Below are 26,693 nucleotides of genomic sequence, written 5' to 3'. Positions count from 1 at the left end.
GGGACCCTTCCGGCATCATTTCTGGACGGTTTTCGGGATCCGTCCGGGATCCCGTCGGGGTCATTTCGGAACTTTTTCTCGACTAAGATGGGATCATTTGGGGACCCTTTCGGCATCATTTCTGGATGGTTTTCGGCATCCGTCCGGGATCCCATCAAGGTCATTTGGGGTGCCCTCCGGCATCATTTCTAGATGGTTTTCGGGATCCATCAGGGATCCCGTCGGGGTCATTTCTGGAATTTTTCTCGACTAATACGGGATCATTTGGGGTAGCTTACGGCATCATTGCTAGATGGTTTTCGGGATCCGTCCGGGATCCCGTCAGGGTCATTTCGGGACTATTTCGGGATCATTTGGAGTACCTTCCGGCTTCATTTCTAAATGGTTTTCTGGATCCGTCCGGGATCCCATCGGTGTAATTTCGGGACTTTTCCTCGACTAATACGGGATCATTTGGGGTAGCTTCCGGCATCATTGCTAGATGACTTTCGGGATCCGTCCGTGATCCCGTCAAGGTAATTTCGGGACTATTTTGGGATCATTTGGGGTACCTTCCGGCTTCATTTCTAGATGGTTTTCCGGATCCGTCCGGGATCCCGTCGGGATAATTTAGGGACTTTTTCTCGACTAATACAGGATCATTTGGTGACGCTTTCGGCATCATTTCTGGATGGTTTTCGGGATCCGTCCGGGATCACGTCGGGGTCATTTCGGGATCATTTGGGGTACCTTTTGGCATCATTTCTAGATGGTTATCCCGTCAGGGTCATTTTGGTACTATTTCGGGATCATTTGAGGTACCTTCCGGCACCATTTCTAGATGGTTTTCGTGATCCGTCCGGGATACCGTCAGGGTCATTTCGGGATCCTTTGGGGTACCTTCCGGCATCATTTCTATATGGTTTTGAGGATCCGTCCGGGATCCCGTCGGGGTCATTGCGGGAATTTTTCTCGACTAATACGGGATTATTTGGGGACGCTTTCGGCATCATTTCTGGATGGTTTTCGGGATCCGTCCGGGATCCCGTCGGCGTCATTTCGGTACTATTTCGCGATCATTTGAGGTACCTTCCGGCACCATTTCTAGATGGTTTTCGGAATCCGTCAGGGTCATTTCGGGACTATTTCCGGATCATTTGGGGTACCTTCCGGCATAATTTCTGGATAGTTTTCGGGATCCCGACGGGGTCATTTCAGGACTTTTTCTCGACTAATGCGGGATCATTTGGGGACCCTTTAGGCATTATTTCTGGATGCTTTTCGGGATCCGTCAGGAATCCCGTCGGGGTCATTTCGGGACTAATACGGGATAATTAGGGGAGCCTTTCGGATGGTTTTCGGGATCCGTATGGGATCCTGCCAGGGTCATTTCGGGACTGTTTCGGGATCATTTGGGGTACCTTCCGGCATCATTTCTATATGGTTTTGAGGATCCGTCCGGGATCCCGTCGGGGTTATTTCTGGACTTTTTATCGACTGGTATCGGATCATGTGGGGACCCTTTCGGCATAATTTCTCGATGGTTTTCGGGATCCGTCCGGGATTCCTTCGGGGTCATTTCGGAACTTTTTCGGGATCATTTGGGGTATTTTCCGGCATCATTTCTGTATGGTATTTGGGATCATTTGGGGTCCCTTCCGGCATAATTTCTGGATGGTTTTCGGTCATTTCGGGACTATTAGGGGATCATTTGAGGACCTTTCCGGCATCATTTCCGGATAGTTTTTGGGATCCGTGCGGGATCCATCGGGGTAATTTCTGGACTTTCCGAGATTATTTCGGGATTATTTTGGGGCCCATCCAAGATCATTTCTGGGTGGATTTCTATATCTGTCCGGGATCCCGTCAGGGTCATTTCGGAACTTTTTCGGGACTATTTCGGGATCAGTACCCTTCAGGCATCATTTCTTTGTGGTTCTCTGGATAAGTCTAGAATCGTATTGTTGTCATTTCGGGTTTTTTGGGACTATTCCGGGAATTTTTGGAGACCCTTCCGGGGCATTTCTAGATGGTTTGATTTTTCTGGATAATTTCGGGATCATTTGGGGATCCTATCAGGTTATCAGCACATTTAGTCCTTTTTTTACTCAGTTACAAAAATAAAATGCATTAGACAGAAACATTTTTTTAAACAGATAACTTGATAAGCAGGCTAACGTGAATAGCCCATATATTTAATTTTCTCCTTGCGGACGGGGCCGCGGGTAAAGGCTAGTTATATTATAAATGGGAAAGTTTAGATGTTTGTCCAGACGTTTGTCTTTGTGACTCAATCACGCAAGAACGGCTGGACCGATTTGGATGAAATTTTGCACACATATAGACAATTTTTCTAGAAGGATCTACTAGCTATATATTTTTCAAAAGGGGGGAGGTCTCTGCCCCCTAGGAAGAGTTATAATTTAATTATTATATTTATTAGTCTTTGCGACTGAATCAAGTCAGAACGGCTACACGGATGTTGATGAAATTTGGGACACAGACAGTAGTCTAATAGCGAAATTTTTTTAGAACATGGAAAGAGGGGTGGGGGTCCCACGACCCCTTCGAGCAATTACTTTTTAATAATTTTTACACATAACTTTACGTATACTGGCCTTCACTGGACGGGGTCAATTCGGGACTATTTGGGGATCATTTGGGGTACCTACCGGGATCACTTCTGAATGGTTTTCTGTATCCGTCCGGGATCCCGTTGGGATCATTTTGTGACTTTATGGGATCATTTGGGGTCCCTTCCGACTTCATTTCTGGATGGTTTTCGGGATCCCGTCGGGGTCATTTCGGAACTTTTTCTCTACTTATACGGGATTATTTGGGGACCCTTTCGGCATCATTTCTGGACTATTAGGGGATCAACTGAGGACCTTTCCGGATCATTTCTGGATGGTTTTCGGGATACGTCGGGGCCATTTTAGGACTTTTTCGGGATAATTTGGGGTACCTTCCGGCATCATTTCTAGATGGTTTTCGGGATCCCGTCGGGGTCATTTCGGCACTTTTTCGGGATCATTTGGGGTATTTTTCAGCATCATTTCTATATGGTTTTCGGGATGCGTCCGGGATCCCGTCGGGGTCACTTCGGGACTTTTTCGGTACTAATTCGGGATCATTTGGAGACCCTTTCGGCATCATTTCTGGATGGTGTTCGGGATCCCGCCAGGGTCATTTCGGGACTATTAGGGGATCATTTGAGGACCTTTCCGGCATCATTTCGGGATCATTTGGGGTATTTTCCGACATCATTTCTGTATGGTTTTCGGGATCCCGTCGAGGTAATTTCGTGACTTTTTCGGGATCATTTGGTGTCCATTCTGGCATAATTTCTGGATGGTTTTCGGGATCCGTCAGGAATCCCGTCGGGGCCATTCCCGGACTAATACGGGATAATTTGGGGAGCCTTTCGGTATCACTTCTGGATGGTTTTCGGTATCCGTTTGGGAACCCGTCGGAGCATTTCGGAACTAATGCGGGATCGTTTAGCGACCCTTCCGGCGTCATTTCTGGATGGATTTCGGGATCTGTACGGGAACCCATCAGGGTAATTTCGGGACTTTTTCGGGATCATTTGGGGACCCTTTAGGGGTCATTTCGTTACTTTTTTGTATTATTGCGGGATCATATGGGGACCCTCTCGACACCATTTCTGGATGGGTTTCGGGATCCCATCAGGGTTATTTCGCGACTTTTCGGGAATATTTCGGGATCATTTTAGGACAATTTCGGGATAATTTCTGAATGGGTTTCGGGATCCCGTCGGAGTTTTTTCGGGATCTTTTCTGGACTATTTTGGGATAATTTGCGGCCCCTTTAGAGATCAATTTTGGATGGTTTTGGGGATCCGTTCGGGATCCCGTCAGTGTCATTTCGGGATTTTCGGGACTATTTCGGAATCATTTTGGGACCCCTCCTTGATAATTTCTGCATGATTTTCGGGATCTGTCCGGGATACCGTCGGACTATTCGGGACTATTTCAGGACTTTTTTCTGGATTATTTCGGGATCATTTTGGGAACCTTGCGGGGTAATTTCTGTATGATTTCCGGGATTATGTCGGAGTTTTTTCGGAACTTATTTCGGAATCATTTGCGAACCCTTCAGAGATCAATTCTGGATGGTTTTCGGGATCCCGTCAGGGTGATTTCAGGAATTTTTCGGGACTATTTCGGAATCATTTTGGGACCCCTCCTGGTTAATTTCTGAATGATTTTCGGGATCTGTTTGGAAATTTTAGTATCATCTTGGGACCCTTCCGGGATCATTTTAGGTCTCTTCGCAACCGATAGTTCAGCACACATGCCTTTTTAAATTATGAGCTTTTATGGCCGTGGATTTGCTGCTTATTATTCGTAATTAAAATTCGGTATGTTTTATCTTCAATCTAACAGAGCTTTTTCGTTCTATTTTGTAGTTTTTTAAATGAATCGTGTAACGAACTGTTATAACTATAATTACACTTTTTGTAATATTTTAACCAATTAAATACCCCAAAAGCAACACTATTATCATCTAAAAAATTCTCTTTGGTTTTAGCTAATTGTGATTTCACTCCTTTGTTCTAAATGTATTTTTTTTTTTAATTCGAGAAAACTGTATTGTACTATTCATGAAAGCGCACCTTTCAGCTTATCTTCTAATTTAGTTCTTTTTTTTTTACTAAATTACAAAAATAAAATACATTAGACAAAAATAATTTTTAAACAGATAACTTGATAAGCAGGCTAACGTGAATAGCACATATATTTTATTTTCTCCTTGCGGACGGGGCCGCGGGTAAAGGCTAGTAATGAGATAAAATAAAAAATAGTTCAAATTAAAAAAATTAACTAGTCTTATATTTAAGTAGGTATTAAAAAGGACTATACAAAAAGTCATGTGTCATGCGACTAAGTATTTTCCTATAATTTTTCTAGTTGGCGGAGCATAAGGCTTTCCATTGCTAAATTATGCCTTTTCAATTCATCTATTTCCTCTCTTTTTAATTTTTGCATTTGCTTATAATGCTTTTTATTTATTTCATATATTTTGTCCATCGCCCTATATATTTTTTTAACATTTTCTTTTTGGTCCTTGGAATCTGACACTGCACCTTTTATGGTATCTCAGAGCTCGCGTTCAATTGACAATTCTTCTTGCAGAATGTCAGAGGAAAAAAATATCTCTTTGATGGCACTCTTTTTGAGGAAGTGGGCCTTTCAATCAAAGCATTTGAGGGGCTCTCATTCACACAAACACTATTAACTGGGTCCTCATGCAATACCTCACAATCAATCTCTAGCACAGCCTCACTCAGTACATCAAATCCGTAGGCTAACCCACACTCATTCACCTGGACAATGTCGTCCATAACACAACTTTCCCTAACTATACTTCCATCTTCAATTTGACTGTTTCCATCTATTTGCTGCAATATCTTCTTCCTAGATGGCAGTCCACATTTAATTCCCACTCCCTCCACGGATTCCTACATACCAATCAACTCAAATATTGCCCTTTCTGTTGCGGAAAACTTGTATTCGGTATTTGGGCCACCGCCAGTGCCTCTGGAACTCTTATGGTTGTTCGCTGCTTTTTGACGCACGTATTTTTTTTTTTTTGATCAGCCCACACCTAGAACACAGAAGTTTCAGTCTATGTATACAACTTTTTCATGAATATAAGCACCTTTTTCCATTCTGCAATGCATTTTGTTGGTGGCCCTGATGAGTTCAGCTCTTCCTCAGCTTTACACCAAAATCTATGTAAGGCTTCTTTGCCTCCTTTAAAACAACTTTGCGCAATTGCCGGATGACTTTGCAACAAATCGACTAACAGCTCACTCTGTTGCTTATTTGTACTTTTGGACCTGAAATCAAGAGTAATATAATAGAATATTATTGTAGTTATTACATATCTAATAGAATAAGTAATTCTCAATGCAAAAAATACAATTTACTTACATTTTTAGGAAGCGTTCTTTTCAGCTTATCAAGTGAACAATTTCTTTTAAAATGAAGAAAAATCTCCCTCTCACTTACAATCATAATACCCACTTTTCTCCCATAACCGTTTTCCGCTTTTTCGAACATTGTTCAGAATAGGAGGAAAGGGAGAAGTGAAAAAACTCACACGGAATTTTTATTTAGAATACGAGGAATGGGAGAAGGGAAAAACTCGCACGGAATTTTTGTTTAGAATTCGGCTGATTGTGTTTTTAATAAATCACTTGGAAGCATATGAGGAGGTAATTTTACGGCGGTAGTGTGAGTACTTTTTAACCATCAAAAGTGGTCGGAAGGAACTCTGACAAAAACAAAATACACTCTTCTGATATAATTTCTAAACAAATTTACTGATAATGACGGCGGCGTGAATAGACCTAATAATTCAAATGCTATATGGTAGCTTATTAAATTTTTGTAATCTTCTTTAAAGCCGTACTTTTCTGTACCGGCTCCAATGTGCATTTTAATGAAATCGCAGTCGATTTTAGCGTTTTCAATTCCGTATACAAATTCTCAGCTAAACGTCGAATTGGCATCCCAGTTATACTATCGAGTAAATTCTCACGTGCATATTTTACCGTCTTCTCTGCCAGATCATCAACATTTATACAACGAGGATCTATTTTCGGATCTTCGCCGAGCAATTGCATGAGTAAACGCGTAGTCTTTTCACTTTTAAATTCATCCAATGGCAACAACTCAATCAATTGTTCAAATAAACGTAACATCAAAAATTGTGTAGGATTCAACAGACCTGTGGTCCGATCACGTGTTACAACAACTTGCTGATATATACCAGTTAACAGCTCTTCTGTACTCACTTCGGACGTTTGGAAGTCATACGCATTGAGTACATCATCAAACATTCGCGATAGATCATCTTTCGACATATGGATGAGATATTTTTTGGGCATCATTGACTCTAAACCCTTTGTTATACAGTCCAAAATGCGTTCGGTTATTCTACCTTCGAAAGTGTAGGCGGCTTGTGCCAGATAACGAGTGACTTTCTTGGCATGTTTGCGTATATTATCCGTAGTTGTGTGTCGTTGGAACCATTTTGCGAAATATTTTTGTACAATTTTTTTTATGCGCTCTATGCTAAATTGATCTGGTTCGCCACGTTGTAGGAATGCTTCGGGTGCTAATACTTGAGAACTTCTTATGTCGGGATCTTCTTCGGTTAGCGCCTTATCGATAATATCCTGTTTGACGACGTCATGAAAGAGTTGTAACGGTTTGGATTTCATACGTAATGTACAAATTTCACGTTCCAAGCACTGCGCAGCACGACGAAGGTGGAGGTAAGAAAAAAGAAAGTTATTCTGTAGTAAGATACTGTGAGAGGGTACAAGGGACAAGACAAGAAAACCGCTGTCATGTTGGGAGGAAAGGCCGAAGAAGAGGTTTCGAACGAAACCAAGCACTCGCTTTATGCGGTCGACTCTAATATTATCTCTTAGAGATCGAACTCGTAAAATGTCCAATAACACAAGACCCACTAAGCAACGAGGCAGCGGTACTGCAAGTGACGTCCAACAGGAAAAACCCAGAATGGTCTACCAACAGCAAAGGATTCTTCACAGTTCAGGAGACATGGGGCGCACTCTCTCCTCTACCACTTAAGGATAACGAAGGCACCGCTGCCAGCTCCTGAAGTGCGGGAGGACCCAAAGCAGCCAAGCTACTCCCTCATAACAAGGAAAAGGGATGATATACCCCCGACACATACCGTCAAATGTTTTGACAACTGTCAATATTCTTACTCATTTTAATCCAGCGGGTTAGGGGGTCAGAATATGCCCGCGGTATGCCTGTCGTAAGAGACGACTAAAATACTAGATTAAATGGGCTGTGTAGCGCAACCCTTCAGGTTGCCAGCGCAATATTCAGCTTCTCCAAACTCAATTGTCAACCTCACCTATCCGCGGCGAATCCTGTTTCATTCAGACGAAGCTCTGGCGACCCCAAGCTCCTTATGGAACTTGGGGATGGGGAGGGAGGGATGGCCTGAAGGTTTAATGTGGCCATATAAATCGTTCGCGAGATGGTCTGACTAGCACCTTAATGGTGCGTATTACTGGAGCGTACCGGATATGTGTCCGGCAAAGGACCATCACATCGATAACACTCACCCAAGCCTTCGGGGAGCAACCGTATCGCTACAACAACAACACATACCGTCACATGTACATATCTCCACTAGAGCATTTTAAAGCAAGCTCATATAAATTCTTGAAAGAGTTCCTCACGGCTATGAACAATTTAGCGCAACCTTAATGGCAGGGATCAATGTCGAATATCCTATGCTTACGCTTAAGTCTGGGACTAGGACTACTCAGTGGCGAAGTCCTTTCGACCAACCATTTTAGCCCTCTTCGGTCTGAAAGTAATTGGGAAAATTATAGACTATGATATATCAAATATCCCAACACAGATGCCATTGCACTCAGGACAGCAGGCGTACAACAGGAGAAGATCGCGGGATTCTGGTTTGGATCAACTGACCATGGTGAGGTTGTGTTTTGCGCTCTGGATATAAATGGAGCGCTCAACAACAAAGCAGTGCTAGTCGGAACATTCGAAAGACTAAGAATTTAGCAACCCGTCTTATTGGGCAGTAAGTATGATAAAAATGATAATTTTGTCGACGATGAAGTTGAGGAAGAAGAGAGAAAATTTGTCTTAAGCCTGGGAAGTCTTGGAGTTGTTCCTTACCTCAATTGCTTGTTTTTGTTCTTTGTGTATTTGTGTTAGCTTCTCCACATCACGATCGAAATTCACTTTATGTGGCTGCATCCACTTTTCAAAGTTGGCTTCTTGAGCTTTTAAAATTCTTAGTAAAAAGTTGCGTTCCTCATTTAAGACTGTAAAAATATTGAATTTTTCTGCGCTTTGTTTCGTTTCAAATATCAATTCTTCTTCCAAGCGAGCCAGTTCCAACTAAAGGATAATATTCGTGGGTGTTACAAATCTGATTGCTGTCGGAATCGGACTTAAAAGCAGCATTTGTTTCTGTCCTAGGTTTTAAATTTTTTTCTTTCTTCTTTTACCTCACTCTAGCCCCACATCTCTCTTTATTCCTCTGGCCTCCCTCTAGCTCTGTTTCTCTGGCTCTATTACCTATCGCAGTCGTTGCTCTATATTTTGCCCTTTATTTCTTCTTCTCGCTTTCTTTGTCCAGCTCCTCGTCCCGTTTGATGCTGTTTTACATGGAAACGAAATGTCGGCAACAAATTGCCCTTTTTCCGGTCGGAGGGCGATGGAACCCGTATCCCACCTTTCCTAGTCAATAAAAAAGAAATATTTTTCCGGCAACTAGTATCAGTGTATAGGCAGCCACTTCTCCATTTATCCAATTCTATTCTTCTCGTTTGTTCTTACTCATGGTCTATCCCTCTGCCATTGTGTCTCACCCATTTCCCTATTCTGGTTTCACTCCTCTTCCTTCTATTACTCACTTTGCCTCCACCGTCCTCTCTCATTACGTCTCCCACTCACCCGAAGTCTCCCGTCTCTCGATATATACCTCTTCGCTTTCCTTTAAGTTGTAGGTTTCAAATACAATTCCGAGAGCAAATTATGATCAAAGATTTCACAATTTTTACCTTCTTTCCCTTTATTTCTTTATCGATCAGTTTAAACTCCTCTTCGGCCGATGTTTCCAAATTGAAGACATACCGACGCAGGACTTCTTCTTCTAATTCATCCAAATTTACAACCACGCCAAATTTTTTAATCATTTCTTGCTTGGTGGCACCCTCTAATCTTGTGATCTCACTACGCATAAATGCTATGTCCGCATTCATGCGACGTAAATGCACCACATTGATACGGTGGAGACGCCGAGTTTCTAGTGTTTCATCGTTTAGTTGCGCAACACGATCGTTTAACGAATCCAATCGATTGGCATCGAAAAGAATGGCACGACTTAAATCCAAGTAGTCTTCATCGTCCTTAAAATGTTGCAATTGCTCCATCGATAGTACGACGGAGATGTTAATTTTGTTTAACTCTTGTTGACGTTTGCGCTGTGGATGAGACGGAAATGATGAGCGAGAAAAAGATGTATCCATTTTTTTATCAGAGCTTCGCTAATGAGGTGTCAAAAGATCTAATGAGACTTACACGAAACACCAACAAGGTCTCTTTTTCTTGTGCATAAATCTCTTCATGGTATTTCATTTTCTTTTGTAGTTCAGCCACATCTGCCCTTCGCTGTTCAATACCTCTTTGTGCCTCCAATACTAATTTTTCTAGAACATGACGTTCGGAGCGCAATTGAAAAGCCAGATCATAGGTATTACGTTCCAGTCCAGTCGGGCAATGACTTTCGTCCAAGCGTATTGTTGTCATATCAGTGGAATCAATACTTTTTGCATCAGCATCCTCGTCTTCGCTGGATGAATCATCACTCGAAGAAGATTCGGAGGACTCTAAGAAGACGGATTTGAGGGGACCATGGATTTTAGATTTGGTTTCAAACAGTCGATAAAAAAGCTTGAAAGAGCTTTATGAAGGGCTTTCCTTGGGACGTAGCTTTTGAATATAAAAAATAAAAAAATAAATGTAAGGCGCGATAACCTCCGAAGAGATCTAAGGCCGAGCTTCTCTTCCAATTTGCGTCATGCTCTTCTTAATTTTCCCTGCAAATTGGCCGGACGGGACCTACATGTTTTATGCCGACTCCGAACGGCATCTGCAAGGCAGATGAGTTTTCACTGAGAGCTTTTAATTTTTTGAATATATAATCCTTAAAATCCCTAGAGCAACAGAATAGACCAAATTCCAGAAATAACTACGTAAAAATAAAGCTTGGACATGCCAAAGCTGTTGCCACTTTAGGGGACCTGGAGGAAGCCAATTGCATCTTTGAATATGCATAAATTTCGGATAAGGAGCTGGGACTCCTTAGAAAGCAGGTGAAAGAAAAGTTTTCAAGAATTTTGTTTTTGTTTCTTCGGCCTATTGATTTGTAAGATAGCGGGTTCGAATCGAGCTCAGGGCAATTTTTTTTTTTACTTGGCGAAGGTTTTGAAAAGCTAGAGGTGAGAAGAAAATAGGGATGTGTTGGGGATCTACATATAAATAAATCAAAAATGTGTATGCAATAATTCGAGTTCAAGCGGAAGAGTAAGGTTTAGAAAGCCCTATTGGAGAGCGTATAGTCCAGAAACTGATTAAGAAACAAATTCAGGAGCGAACAGTACTAGGATGAATGGAGTGACAAAACTGTTACCAAGTTTAAATTGCCGAGTCCAGATAGGACACTTCCAGCTATGCTCCAGATTTATCTGTCATTTTTTGATGTTTGCAGAAAGGCTTAGAAGTTTTTGAAGGCCGCAATAAACTGAACAAAGTTTCGAACTTTTCGAGTACGGCCTGTGTCGTCTGCATTCCATAAGTGGGAAACTCACATAGGTAACCAAGTAGACCGATCTGGATAGACGGCCCAGATAATCCCACGCATTTTGATTTTTAGTTATACCTGTTTTTTTAAGCTGGGGCCGAACGAAAGCACGTTAGGCCGCATCTGTTGGCGAATTCGAAGCCCGTGCATCACATTTTACATATACGGCCAAGTCAATTTTCGGACAGTACAACATCTGCCGGGTATGCCAGTTTTTATAATACGCTAATTGTTCACATTTGGGTGCATGAGCCCGTTCAATTTTAATACAGCCGTAACTTAAAACTGGAGACATTGGTGCTTTATCGGTAACCGTATCGGTAACCTTTTAACAGCTGATTCGACCAACCTTATGAGAATCAATGCAACCGATTATTGGTGCCGCCAAGGTCGTAACCGTATCGTAGCCAACCAATTGGGTTTTGGTTTACCGTCGTAACGATAAACAGCTGATTACGTTAGGGATACGACTACAGCGATACGACAAACGGCACCAATGACTCCAGCTTAAGCAATTAGCAAAGCTCCCCATAATGAGAATAAGGAAATTGTTACAGAAGAAAGTGATTTAACTATTTCCTCGACTCTATTTGGGACCAAAAAATATAAATATAATTTCTATATAGTGTGACTACTTCACTTACTTACCATCTTCTGCTTTTTGTAGTTTTGGAGGTCGCCATCTCTTCTTAAATATACGTCGCAGGAAATCAAAAAACTTATGACCTTTACAAGTGGTCATAAACTTTTGCTGCACCGACAATATTTGTTCATTCAATTTATCGACATTCTTTTTACTATCGTCAATTTGACGTTTTTTCGAGTTTATCACAGACTGCATTTCATTTCGCGTATTCATGGCTTCGTCGGCATTGGAGAGCAATTGATTTTCAATTTCTTCACTATCACGCAATATATTCAGCTCTTGATTCAATGTTATCATAAAAGTTTGCATAAACTCAGCTTCATATAACGAGCGACAACGTACTGCTATCAAATCTTCCAAATCCTTATCGAATTCTTTAACGCGATTCTTCACCTTCATTACAATGCCATTTTGTTCATCTCTCAACTCGATTAGCCATTGATAGCGTGCCAGCGATAACCATGGTACAAAACCTTCCTCTGTTCTTTCGAAAAATTCTGGTTCATTATAAAGTGGATAACTTTTGATTTCTTCGAGTATATCGCTTATTTCAGGCAATTCTTCAATTTCGAAAACATGCAAAGACCTATATAATGATTGCTCCGTTTTATCACGCACTGAGGCATTGGTGTTAAATAAAGTTGGACGCGCTTGTGGTAACAAATCATCCACAGTCTTCTCTAAGAAGAGAATATCTTCAATTTCAATACCACAACCAGGTTTGCAAGTCTCGCTTAGGTTACGTTCTGGATATTCGGAATTCATATCAATCTCACGTATCGGTACCAAATACTCTCTTTTGGAAGCTGGTAAATATGTATGCAATTGCTGCAAACGTTTACGTCCCTGTTCTATATACATATACAGTTCCCATTTTCGTTTACGTAATTGCAAGAGATCTTTATTGAAACGATCCAAAATGAGAAAATGTTGTTGTCTTGCACTCACTACCTCAATATATTTGTAGGTTAGGTTTTCGTTGACGCGTGGCTCATAGTCATAACCAATTTTCAATTTATAATCACCAAGATTTCTTTCTGCATCAAAAATTTTCTGTTCGTCTTCGGGGTGATTTTTGTTCGGATCGGGTTTACGTAGTTCCATACTTTCCCAATTATACATACGTTCGATTTCGAAACGTTGTCGTGAGCGATAACGACGTAATAGACGTAACATTTTCTGGCTAAAGCGCGGTATAATGGTTGTTGGATCGCGACCAAAGAAGAATGTCTCTTCTCCTGTTTCGGGCATACTGAGTTCTTTCTCTTCAGCGACTATGGGTTCAATAAATCTGTGGATTAAAGTGATTTCTTTAATAATAATATCATTTATTACCACATACATAGTTTGTTGGTTGTGCTCAAGAGAAATAAAGTTTTCTGTTTACAGCCTGGCTAACGCTGAATATGTAGACCTCGCTTCCTAGGGATTCAAAATATTACTAAGCGTTGTACATATTTACATAGATTTTCAGTTTCATTCTTATATCTCATTTGCGCGTGGATAGGTAGCACGTTTTGTTGAGCTATTGCGCTGACGCCGTGGGTGCCGACATAGGCTCGGATGCTCTAATCCTAGAGCTTAGTCCTATTACAAATATGCATTTAAATTTGGATGTTCATATTTAGCAGACGGGCTCCGGCGAACCCACCTTTATTTTTAAATTGTAAGGTACTAAGGTCCCGAAATTGATGTCGTAAGAGCATCGTCTCCTTAATATGTGTACGTATATTTGTAACAAGATCCGCCTTGGCCTTAGCGAGGTTGATAATTGAGTTGAGGAAGCTGAGTAGCTATAAATATAACATCATCTTACTTTTCAAGAGGGCACCTCTACAACGACTGTAAACCAGGGCTCAAAGAAGTAAAAATTATTGTAAGTTATTGTAAATCCTTGCCCCAGTATTTCTCATGCAGAAATTCATGCAATAAAAGTTTTCGGTAGATAATGTCTAAAGAAGAATCTTATCCTCGAGGAGTATCCTCAATATATCAGGCAACAAGGCAGACCTGCGTGCGTTGCAGTCTTACACAAAAACTTCTAAGCTAGTGGATGAACGCTTTGGAGTCCTAAATGATCTACGAGCCAAAAGCAAGTTTTGGTTAAGATGGGTTTCCGGCCATCTGGGACATAAGGTAATGAACAAGCAGGCTACCTAGCCAAGCCCATCTGTGGATTCTCAAAAGCACACACCAGGGAAACTATAAGTAACTGCGAAGCAAGGCAGTCCAGAAAACGCTGGTTTGAACCCAGGCAAAGACAGGTCAAATTGTTTACACTTCCAGCAACGAGACTATCAGCCAAACTCATTAACTTTAGCAGAGAACCTACCAACTCACAGAGGGTATTATACGTATCCGATTCACAAATCTGTAATTTGTGTGAGCTGGAGGATGAAATGCCGGTTAACATTCTCTGCGAATGTGTCGTTTTGGCAAGGCCCACACTCTTCCATCTGTGAGGCGTTACTCTTAGTTGCCTCTTGATATAAGGTAATAAGCCTGAAGAGGTACTTGAATACATGAAAAGCCTCCACGTATAGTAAAAGGCTGATAAGTCAAGCCTATTAGATCTAAATATAGGTCGCAGCGTATCGAGGGCTAATATTATTAATAATTATAATTCACTGATCTTACTAACCTACAGACCCTTGAAGATATTGTGCACAAAAATATTAAAATCGCTTACTCAATTTGTTTTGGTATTTCCGTTTCCTCGTTGCTTAGTTAAAAAAAAAAAGTGGATTATTAGTGTAGTGGAAAATGATTGTCGAAAATCTGAAGATACGTATTTAACATTCGCTTGTAATGGAAATTTGTGTAAGGCTTACCTACGCTTCGCTGCTTCAAGCTTTAAACGCTCCTCAATTTCATCCTTGATTTTCTGAAATTCCTCACCAAGTCTCTCCGTGCGAAAAGAGCTCACCTTAATTTCTTTACCCCTGAAATTTTATATTGAAACGAAATTGAGTATTTCATCGACGATTAAGTGTAAGATCAACATATCTCGTCCAACGGTTCGAAAACATCATACATCACAATTTGTTTGAAGAGTGTTCAAACTCAAAATTGTTGGTAAAAACTCCCTATACCAATATTTCTTTCAAAAACTATACCAGCATAAATTCGATCCATTTCAGCTGAGAGTATTTTGAAACAAATATTTTTGATAACAGGTTCTGAGATAGAGCGTTTGAGATGCAATTTCTGAGTTACAGCGTTGTTCTCTGAGCTGGAACCGGCAGCCGAGCTAACGGAATATTCTATTTGCTCTCAACGAAATCCTATTACAAAGCTTAAATCTTTATACTCACCCAATACTACTCACGGTTATCGGTATATGATCCAGTTTCTTCAAGAAATGATTATACAATTTAGTTTTTCCCACTTCTGCTACTTCCAAATCATAAGCCAAATCATCGCGCACATCATCCAATTCTGCTTGCAATTCATATTTTATTTGCTTCGTAATGCGCTCGTCCAGCAATAGGTTACGTATCGGTATCTTAAGCTCTTCATCTAGTGATTGCATATCCGATTTGATCTCATCAAATTTCAACTGCAACTCACCAATTTGTCCCAACACCTTGCGATCATGTGCTGCTGCGGCTTCTTCTTTGCGTTTTAATTCGGCATAGATTTTCTCCTGTTCCAGTGATGGATACTCGGGATCATCAATATCTTCAGCATGGAAGTCTTTCAAATTAGAGTACATAGCAACATCCAATGGGCCGCCAGACACCACTTTTGGTCCAAACCAATTGTAACAAAAAATATTGCCGTCATGTCCAAAGCTAAATATGTATTGACCATCAAAGCTGCTTAAAATTCTTGTTATGATTCCATTGAAAGAATCGTGCATTGGAAATAAACGAAATTCCCTTAAATCTGTAAAATCGTTTGGATTCGTACGATTAATGCGCAATTTTCCATCTACCAAGCCGAAAATTAGGTAATCTTCTCTGAAAAGCACGGAAAGTGTTTATTTTCAGTAGCGTTGGTAAGGTGATGTGATCTGGTCATACAGGGTAAACTCTAATAAAATTATATGGATAATGGATCATGGGCCAACTAAGTTAACGCGGTGTTACTCCTACTTGGCTGCCGAACTACGTTCGAAGAACAAACATTGACTCCTACTTTCACTGTTGGTTTTACTCTCCAGAGGAATGTGTTTTATTCCTGTACAGTCTGGGAAAATCTCAAATAGCAGCTGAATGCTTTCGAGGAAGAGAAACTTCGGCACCTGCTTCCAAATTCCAAGCGATTTTTAAAGGGTTCAACAAAACGCAGCCTGCATAGATGAAATTACTGAATTTTTTGTCAGCACACCAATGCTCCGAAGGAACCAAGGAACCATACACCAACCTCTTCCCTATGCAGAAGCTGTCAGAAAAAGCAGCAAAGTAAGCGTACCATATATCTAGGAGAGGGAGACAAAGGATCTTGGACTGGAGATCATACGCGGTAGCAAGTTCTACAATAGTAGCTTTCAATAGCCTTCGACCGAACATGCGTGATGAGTTTTCATATTCTGCTAGAGGTTTCCCTTTTGCTACTAATAATGGCAGATCTAAAAAAGACAACTAGATGAAACACGCAATCCTGTGCGGTGACTAACTATTATACTAGGTTTAGGTTGATGGAACTGAACTTGAACTGCCCCAAATGTTAACGTACAATTGCATGGAGTATAAAATAAACAACAGTAGGAGTGACTAAGAGGCTAAACAATATATGATCGGGAAAGCCGACAAAGTGCTAGCAATGGCTAGGCTTTTCATAACTCGAAAGAGAGGCAAATGGACGACCAACTGGCAGCGGAGCAACGGGCCTTCTTCTTCTTACTGTAGCGATAAAGACACGCCTCCAAAATTTTGGGGAGTACTACTGATGATGGATGTGCACCATCTGGGGAACGATTTGATATAACCACTTCGAACCTTCTATGTGGATTTTAGTCCTCTATTACGATAGGTATGCCTACTATGGGAATATTCTAAGCTCTTTAACCTGCTGGGTTCTTCTGCAACTACGAACGAGCCAAAGGTATCGAAAGTTTTGCCCAGCGGCAAAAATACAGGACTTTACGCTGAACTACATTCAGCCCTCAGGCCTCAGGACGAGGGATATAGACTCAAAAACAATGGGCACTCTACACCTTTTGCAGTTTAAGTTCAGAAATTTACAATTCAAGTTCAGAAAATTGCAATTCATGTTCAGAAAATTACAATTCAAGTTCAGAATTTCCAATCTAAATTCAGAAATTTACAATTCAAGTTCAGAAAATTACAATTCAAGTTCAGAAATTCCAATTTAAATTTAGAAAACTACAATTCAAGTTCAGAAAATTACAATTCAAGTTCAGAAATTCCAATTTAAATTCAGAAAACTACAACTCAAGTTCAGAAAATTACAATTCAAGTTCTGAATTTTCCTTTCAAGTTCAGAAAACTTCAATTCAAGTTCAGAAAATTACAATTCAAGTTCAGAAAATTACAGTTCGAATTCAGAAATGTATAAGTAGGGTGTTAATTTTCAAAAGTTATTTTAATTAATAATTTTATACTTATTTTTTACTTGCGGAAGTGTTGATGCTTCCTTGGCCATGTTGCCAAAATGGTGGCTTGGGTATAGCGTATCCCAAGTTTTCTTCAAGGTATGTACATCCCAAGCCTTGAAATCAAATGGAGGATAATTCTTTCGAACAATTGCATGATGACGCTACGGCCAAGAAAATACTTCATAAGTTGAGATATTTTAACATATGGCGCCAATATCTAAGCAGACAGAACCTGTACGTTACTTCCGGGAGTGTGGACGATCCGTTGACTGTTTAAGTGGTCATATCTTCTTCATCACTGCTGTCATACTCAGTGCAGATCAATCGTTGTGACGCTAAGAATATAGCTGGATGGCATTGCAATTGCTTCTTATGAGCGGGAGTTTTTTTCTTCGCTATCTCGCAAAATTGATTTAAACGAGTTAAGGTGTCCAATGCTTCCTTAACACATAGAATGTAAGATACATTTATTTCCATTGGATGAAAAAGAAATACCCGACAAATTTTCTGAACTTGAAATGAAAATGCTGAACTTGAATTGTAATTTTCTGAACTTGAATTGCAAATTTCTGAATTTAAATTGTAATTTTCTGAACTTGAATTGTAAATTTCTGAATTTAAATTGGAATTTCTGAACTTGAATTGTAATTTTCTGAACTTGAATTGTAATGTTCTGAACTTAAACTGGAAAAGGTGTAGTAAGACAGTAAAGGGGATCTCAGATTTAGCCGGAAATTTAGGCTGTCCAATTATTGCGGGCTCTTCTTTGCGGAGGTCGCCGATTTTAGTGTTGAAGTGGATGGAATGTTATACACAATGTGTAAGAGAGATTGAAATGGCGAATATCTTAGCCCGTCCTGGAACTTGCAATAAGGAAGGGGATACCAATATGGTTTTTCGACCAGCCCTTCAAACTTGCAATCCGCTTCTGGAACGGTGGGTTCGGGTGACCTTAACAAGCGCTAGTGCCGCGAGCCTTCTGGCCACTTATTGATCCGAAACACTTATAGAATAGTAGAGGTAACTAAAGTCCGTCCTTTAGTTGTGATTGGAGTATTGTTACGACACCTGCCCATCGTCAACCAGCCGTGTTAGTTAATAGTACGATGGATGAGGAGCTGGAGATATACAGCCAGTTCGTGTTTAATTGCTACTTTTGAAAAATGTTCTTTCCTACACATCTTTTCCTACTCCTCCCCTTCCTTCATTCTATTCTTATCTGTTTTATCTGATTTTATCTTCCTATTTCCACTATCTCGCACTGCCACTACTAGAACTATTAACCTTTTACCCTACTTTGAAGAAGAGCTGATTATTAGGCTACACGCAGTTCAGTCTCAAAGAAAGAAAACCTCTGCTGATGTAGCGCGACCATTTACTACTCACGTTCCTTCAACTTACATTGTCAAATAAGAATGTACTTCGCAGTCATCACCATCAGCAATTACTGTACATCTATAAGGCTCTGCATAACCAAATACCAGCTCATAAATGTAACCAGCATCGAAGCCACCCATTGAAGTCCAAATCGTACCATCACGAGTATAACGAAGCCAAAGTACTGGATTCGGTACAGCTGGTATATGTAATGGTTCTTCTTCTTCGTCGGGCTCGGAATCAGCTAAACATTCGCATACAGATACAGAAATGTGATGTTAATATTATTTTTTTCTCTTAACTACTCACCTAAAGCCGTCTCCAGATCAATTTGTAATCCTGGATTAGCTGCTTTTAATTTTTCTATTTCTGCAATTTTGCGTTGTTTTTTCTTTTCTTTACGTCGTTTAATTTGTTCACGCCTTTGATCACGTCTTATACGACTCTTCACAGATACAAAACGAGTTGTCTTCATCTTATTCTTATCCGTAATGTTGTACGAGAGATAAATTTGTTCATCGAAGACACGTGCAGGTATTTGATATTCGATTACCTCGCCAGTTTTGCAACCCATCAATATAGTCGAGTGCTGTGGATAGAAAAGACGAAAGTATGTTGCCAGTATCTGAGATATGTACTCACCTCATCATTTTTCCAATTCACACAACTCACGACAGCATTGAGTACGATAAAACCCATTGGTTTCAATAGTATCATATTATTATCTTTATCCTTAATGTTATAGACAAATATGGATTTATCGACGGACGATACCACTAGACATGTTTGCTTTGGATTAACAGTCAACTTTGTAATCGCACTAATATGACCCTTTATAGCTCGCACCAAATGCAACTCCACTTTTTTCTCGTCGCGCACATCTAAAACTAATTGCCGCAATATTCCATCCTCAAACCCGACAACCAAATCCATACCTGTACTGGAAATTTTTGTCGTAAACCAAAGTAAATCGCTTCCACGTGAAATAAATCTTTTCTCCATCAATAAAGTATTCTTCACATAGTCGTAAAGGAATATTTTTCCATCCTCGCCCAGTGTAATTAGATGTGTAGAGACGGGGCTGGTTTGCGCTGCGATTACTTTGCCGCCATGGCAAGTGTAGAGCTTATTAGGTTTGTTGGGTACATCACGCGTATTGAGATCACAATACCAAATTCCACCGTTGCCATCCTGTAAGAATTTGGCAAGATATGTTTTTTTTTGTTATCAGCATAGCTTATGTCGCCTAGTCTCCAAAGTAGGAAATAAACCTAACAAGTGAAGTGCAGTAATAAAATGTGGAAACTTGACATAGTCGAGCTCAAAAGTAGTTTTCATAATCAACCCCTAGCGCTCTACGAGCTACAACCTAGTCGAGAGAAGGGATCGAGAGCTGCTTGGGCTGAGTACTTCAGTTAGCCATTGAATGAAATCAATGTTGAGAGATATGTAATCCATCCCAATAGCACCAGATACGAAAACTCTAAACGAAAAGTTTTTCAAAACAAGGTTGACTGGGATTTTCAATCCCCACTGCGAGAACCGGGTGTGAAACTGCTGTTCTCTCTTCAAGGGATACTCTTTTATGTATACCCAGCCTTACACGACCAGCAAACCTTTCCGTATATAGAGCCGGTAATGGTGAGAAGTATGTGCCTCACGTATCTGTTGGCCGTATCCCATCTGTCATTTTCATGTTATTAATAACACAGCGTGAGATAGATCGCCAAGGATATCTTCTGTCCTACTTCGTTGTTGAGCGAAGTGTTCGCAGTCAAAGATGTGATGTGACTCGTCCATATTTCCGCATTATTAGTTTGGGTTTTCGATCTTTTCCGGTTAAAATTTGCAAAATTCGAACTATCCATGTGGTCGCTCCAACCACTGGTTCATTGGGACACAATACCCTGATCCATCCTTCTGCAGTTCTACTGATGCACTGATGTTAACAGCGTCACCTTCTAGTACCGTCTGCGCTGATGCTGTATAATTATTTTGTTTCCTGAAAATATGATGGTATGGTTCCCGCTAAAACCACGACAGCTTCTGTGGCAACAGTGGGGTAAACGGAAGCTATTCGCAACGCCCCTCTGTATTGAGCAAAGGAGAGCGATCAGCGGTTCGTTGTATCCTCAAAAATTTTTTTAAAAGGTGCTTTCTGGCATATCTAATGAGTTCCCTAAAAAACGTCTCAATGCCTTATGCAGGTCAAGTTAAACAATTTTTGACGTTTATTGTGACCGGAATGGTTTGGTTGAACGGGCCAATCAATAAAGACCTCACATAGACCGAATGTGTCCATAGTGCTACCATAATTTGTTTGACGATTAAGTGAAAGAAGTCCAGGTACCAGGACTTATGTTATTGAATGCCTCCGTCCTCTTGGCAAATACTAAAAGTTTTCTGGGATCAAGCTTAATTGCTGCCTCGAGATCTGGTAACTCTGCAGCCCTTAATAACTGGAGCCTGGACCTGGCGAGCGCAGTACACGAACACAGAATGTGCTAAACCGCGTTTTCCAGCAACTAGCACTTCCTACTCCTGCTGTTACTGACAAGGCCTAACTTATAAGCATGTGGCGCCAGAAGGCAGTGTCCAGTTAGTATGCCCATCATGAGCCTTAAGTCTTCTCTCTTCAGAGATATGAACCACTTTGTGAGTCTTATATTGTAGTCTTTGCACATAATAACAGACATTTTAAATCCGCGCGCTTTTGTTTACGCCTTACCTGCTTGATGGATCATATGCAACTCCTGTCTACTTTTAATTTCTCCCAACGGATTGGGACGTCTATAGTCATTTCAGCTAGTATTGCACCCTTCTTTGCCAACTCATCGGACTTTTCCTTTCGTGAACGGAATACCATTGAGCTTGCTTGGTAGCAACTGTGCCGTTCTTTTTGACTACGTCTTTCATTTTTGTGGAGTTTCCTAACCGTAAGACATGCTCTCAGTGAGACAGATCTCCGCCATCATCCATTGCTACCACGTTGCGTTACAGTGCTCGCCAACATTTTTTCTGTAGTTTCCAGCACGCACAGTGGTACAAGGAAAAGTTGAGGTCTCATTTGTCCTTAGAAATGAGAACTATCCGCGTCTTCCATCTGGTGGGAGAACTTTTTACCTCTTTGGACTGTGTAAACAACTGAAAAGTAAAGCTCTTTCCTGCAAACAAAAGTTACGCTGTATAGGTTTCTCATCATAATTGTGCTGATGTATGCCTTGGAATCATGCATAATGTCGAAAGAAGTTGGAAAGGCCACTGGAGTATTGGGGAGTTAAGCTCTACGAAAGATTTATGGTCCGTTATGCAAGTAGCATGTATAGAAAATTTAATGATGACAAGATGTAGATATGAGCAAAGTGCATCGAGCAATATGCTGAGTGCTTATGTGTTCCTCCGGTTGAAGAGACCTGGGATTGTAAAGGCACTTTCTCCTAGTGAAAAAATCTAGTATCGAATTAACGATTTCATATTCAGATGTGGGTTTCCTACATAATATCCCACCAGCCCAACTCTTTCCCGCCAACTTCTTTACCATAAAAATACATACCTGCGCATAGTAGCCATAATCAGTGTTATCGAAAGGTTTAATCTTCTGCAAACAACGTATCTCACAGTCACCAACTTTAAACTCATATATCGGTTCAATCTCAACAAAACGATCTTCATCCGGTGGATCAGCTAAATCGACTGTTTCCCAATACCAAATACGTACATATCCATCCATGCCCACTGTCATCACTTCACCTTCTTCCATGGTGATGCGTGTAATCGGTTTAGTGTGACATGGCTTACGGCCCTTACGCGTAATCTCGAACTTAATCAAACCGGCCTCCCACAACAGCATATTACCCCATTCACAACCCGATATAACATTTTCATCGGACAACATATATATTGCATAGATGTCACTAAAATCAGTTTTGCCAAAACGCCCCAAATCACCTTTCAACTTCAAGCCCGTAAATGTGTTGGCCATTTTCCAAAACTTGATATGACTCAAACCGCAAGAGGACAGCAGTATCGGATTATAGTTCGAAAAATGTACATGTAGTACATTATTTTGAAAGGACTTGGAGCGTAGTACGACATGACCGTCTTGCCAACGCCAAATTGTTAGCATAAAATCCGGATAGCCGGCTTGTGATGCAAAGAGATCACCAGTGGAATTATATGAACCGCACGTGAAGCAAGTTTTGGCCGCTTTCTCTAGCTTAATACGTATTCTATGCGATGGATATTCATAAATAAAGATTGTTGGTGTTGGTCCATTCTCGGCAACCGTAAGTAAACCAGTGAAGTCGGGATGTTCATTACGCTGAAATCAGACTTCGTTATTTGAGGTGTGCCCTCATTTTGAATATGTTATATTAAATAATACCGTTATAAATCCTATACCGCCACCAAAGTGCGTCTTTCGAAATGTCACTGTACGCGTCGGTATGTTAAAATAATGCAAGAAATCGCCTGATGCGAAAACCAAGGTCTTCTCATCGATGAGAACCAAATTAAAGAAGCGCTTGCAATCGTAACCGAAAGAATGTCTACGGTTTTTAATTTTTGAAATCAGCCGGGTTTTAAAAACAAATTTATAAATCTTCTTCACATTGCTTACCTCAATTTTAAGATATCAGGCCCGAATGTGGGCTCGATTTCCTTTATTGTCTCAGTTTCAGAGTCCTCGTAATTTGCTTCTCCCTCAGACATGTTCGAAGACTTCTTTTATATTCGTTAATCCAACTATTTTTTCAATATTTTCTCAATGATATTTCTTAATGAAAAATATTTAAAAAACTAGTTTTTTGTTTGATACTTACGAATGAAAGTAGCACAAAGGTGAAAAGAAACTCCGAATATGGAGCAGGGATATTTTGTTTATGCGTTGCCAAGCAGTTTTTATATGTTTTTCTTATTTCCATTTTTAAGTAAATTATTTGGAAGCACAGACAAAATGCATGTTATTGTTGTTGTTATAGCGATAAGGATACTCCCCGAAGGCCTTGGGAAATGTTATCGATGTTGATGGTCCTTTGCCGGATGCAGATCCAAGCACCATTAAGGTACTAGCCCGACCATCTTGGGAACGATTTGGTATGACCACATGAAATCTTCTAGGCCATTCCGCCGTCCTATCCCCTAGATCCATAAGGAACTTGTTGTCGCCAGAGCCCCGGCTATTAAAGAAACAGGATTCGCCACGGTAGGTGAGGTTGACAATTGGGTTGGAAAAGCTGTATGTTGCGCTACACAACCCCTTGAATCAATTGGTATTTAAATCGCCTCTTACGAGAGCCATACCCCCCGCGAATATATTCTAAGCCCCTAACCCGCTGGGGCCTCGTCATCTCCCTCGCTATCCAGAAGTGAGAAGTACTCCCTGCATAGCTTAAGCTCGCTCTGGAGCTTACTTTACTTACTAAGCGCTAACCGTTTAAACGATTATGGCCTTCCAATAAATCGCGCCAGTCGTTTCTTCGCTGGGTTAACTGGCGCCAATTGGTCACACTAAGGGAATTTAAATCGTTGTCCACCTGGACGTCAGAAGCCCGGTTTTAATATCATTCCTATAGGACTTTGCTCCGCTCTTGAAACCTTTCGTCATGCGGGTTTTAGGGTAGGGCATATACTGTGTGATGCTGCGTCTTATGTTGTTGTTGTCCAATAGCTGCGACTGAATCGCGTTTCCCTAGGGAGTGTGCGTTCCTCTTCTGCAAGTTTAGGGTATTGTTCTTTGAGTACAGGATTCACGTGGCAATACCTGACATAGAGGTCCGCCTCCTGTTTGTGGAGTTCACTGAGGACCTGCTTGTGTTTTTTGGCTTCATACGGCTGTGTTCTCAGGTGCTGTATTTCCTCATAATGCTTATGGAGATAACTCCTTAAGCTCCTGGGCGGTGTTTGCTCATCAATCCAATGTCTGTTGGGATGCCCAGGTTTCTGGGTATTCAACAGGAACTGTTTGGTTAGGATTACGTTTCTCTCCCTAATGGGGAGTACTCTCGCCTCATTATGTAGATCGTGTTATGGAGACATAAGAACACAACCCGTGGCGGTTCTGACGGCAGTATTTTGACAGGCCTGTAGCTTCTTCCAGTGAGTAGTCTTTAGGCTTGGCGACCATACTGGGGACGCGTAGCATGCAATGCGGCTGCATGCTCACCAAAATGTAGATCATGATTAAACGTCACACCCAAGATTTTGGGGTGTAAATAGTCGATAGCCATTATTGTGTAGTCATCGGCGTAGGAAACGATAGTAACTCCTTCTGCTGGCGAAGGTAGCTTTGATATGTAGAAATTAAATAAAAGTGGGGATCGAACACCACCCTGTGGCGACCCTTGTTAAATTTTTCTTGGTTTTGATGTTGCGTTCCTAAATTGCACCGATGCCTGCCGACCACCCAGATAATTTGCGGTCCACCTTTTAAGACTTGGGGGAAGGGATAGGTCTAGCGCAACGAGTACTGTTCTATGGTGTAGGTTTTATTTAAACCGCACTTTATCTTGGTGCTAATGGCATTTAGCGCGGAGGTTGTGCTATGTAGTTTTCTAAATCCATGCTGTTGTTAATGTTGTAGCGATAAGGTTGCTCCCCGAAGGCTTTGGGGAGTGTTTTCGATGTAATGGTCCTTTGCCGGATACAGATCCGGTACGCTCCGGTACCGCAGCACCATTAAGGTGCTAGCCCGACCATCTCGGGAACGATTTATTTTATTAAACCTTCAGGCCATCCCCTTCCTCCCCACCACCAAGTTCCATGAGGAGCTTGGGGTCGCCAGAGCCTCGTCTGTTAGTGAAACAGGATTCGCCGCGGATAGGTGAGGTTGACAATTGGGTTTGGAGAAGCTAAATATTGCGCTGGCAACCTGAAGGGTTGCGCTACACAGCCCCTTGAATCTGGTATTTTAGTCGCCTCTTACGACAGGAATACCTACCGCGGGAATATTCTGACCCCCTAACCCGCTGGGTCTAAATCCATGCTGATGACAGGCTAGTTGCAAATTTTGCTACTGGCGATAGGAGAGATATCGGGCGATATGAATCTATTGGAAGATATTGAATAAAACACGTGTGTATTTTTCGGCGATTTGTTGTATTAAGGGAAGAGTGCAAAATTTATTTTAATGACATTACAAGATAGAGATGAGCATGTGACAGTGTTGTGCAAACCTATCTCTAGCAGATATAGACGAGTGACAGTGTTGCGTAAACTAAACTAACTTCAACACCCTCACTTGGTGAATTGACAAATGTATTAAATTAATATACTAATTCAATTTATGAAAGAATATTCATCAAAATATTAAATCCAAAAATTCACAATATGTATGTAATAAATATTTCAATTTACAATAAAATATCTTTAATGAATATATTTCATATGCAATTTTTAAGTTCAGCATGATCCGCAAAGTTTGACGCATAAAGAGTGCTTGTCTTTTGGTACTGCTTGGTTAAGTTATCAGCTGCCATTTCTTCGGACGGTGTTACGGTCTGCTGCTACGGTCTACGGCCATGTTCCACTTGGGAGCGTGTTCACGCGAACACACCTAGCGATGTGGTGAAAGTGGCGATAAAAAAATATCGAAAACCGGAAAAAGGCAGACCTGCCATCACCAGCGAAAAAAAAGCAAGCAATGAGTTTCCGGTCGTATACACACCCATAAAGACAGAAAAAATTTTGGAAAAAACTTAAAAGGAAAAGGCCACG

General features: G+C 41.0%; 1 protein-coding gene across 1 annotated transcript; it reads right to left on the bottom strand.

The window, feature by feature from the left end:
- Positions 1–5,631: 5,631 nt before the first annotated feature.
- LOC137241879 (cilia- and flagella-associated protein 44) lies at positions 5,632–23,690 on the bottom strand. The gene is made up of 15 exons (XM_067769239.1): positions 23,599–23,690; positions 23,365–23,527; positions 22,534–23,301; positions 19,623–20,171; positions 19,290–19,569; positions 19,005–19,224; positions 15,355–16,002; positions 14,872–14,982; positions 12,043–13,331; positions 10,113–10,420; positions 9,593–10,015; positions 8,703–8,927; positions 6,431–7,264; positions 6,333–6,358; positions 5,632–5,845 (listed from the first exon to the last, which is right to left on the bottom strand). Exons 1-15 carry the CDS (start codon positions 23,688–23,690, stop codon positions 5,632–5,634), a joined length of 6,150 nt encoding a protein of 2,049 aa, XP_067625340.1.
- Positions 23,691–26,693: the final 3,003 nt, after the last annotated feature.

The sequence above is a fragment of the Eurosta solidaginis genome, chromosome 2, assembly GCF_040869045.1.
Source record: "Eurosta solidaginis isolate ZX-2024a chromosome 2, ASM4086904v1, whole genome shotgun sequence".
NCBI lineage: Eukaryota > Metazoa > Arthropoda > Insecta > Diptera > Tephritidae > Eurosta > Eurosta solidaginis.
The sequence above is the reverse complement of the archived record's forward strand: the minus strand, read 5'-3'. Positions and strand labels throughout refer to the sequence as shown.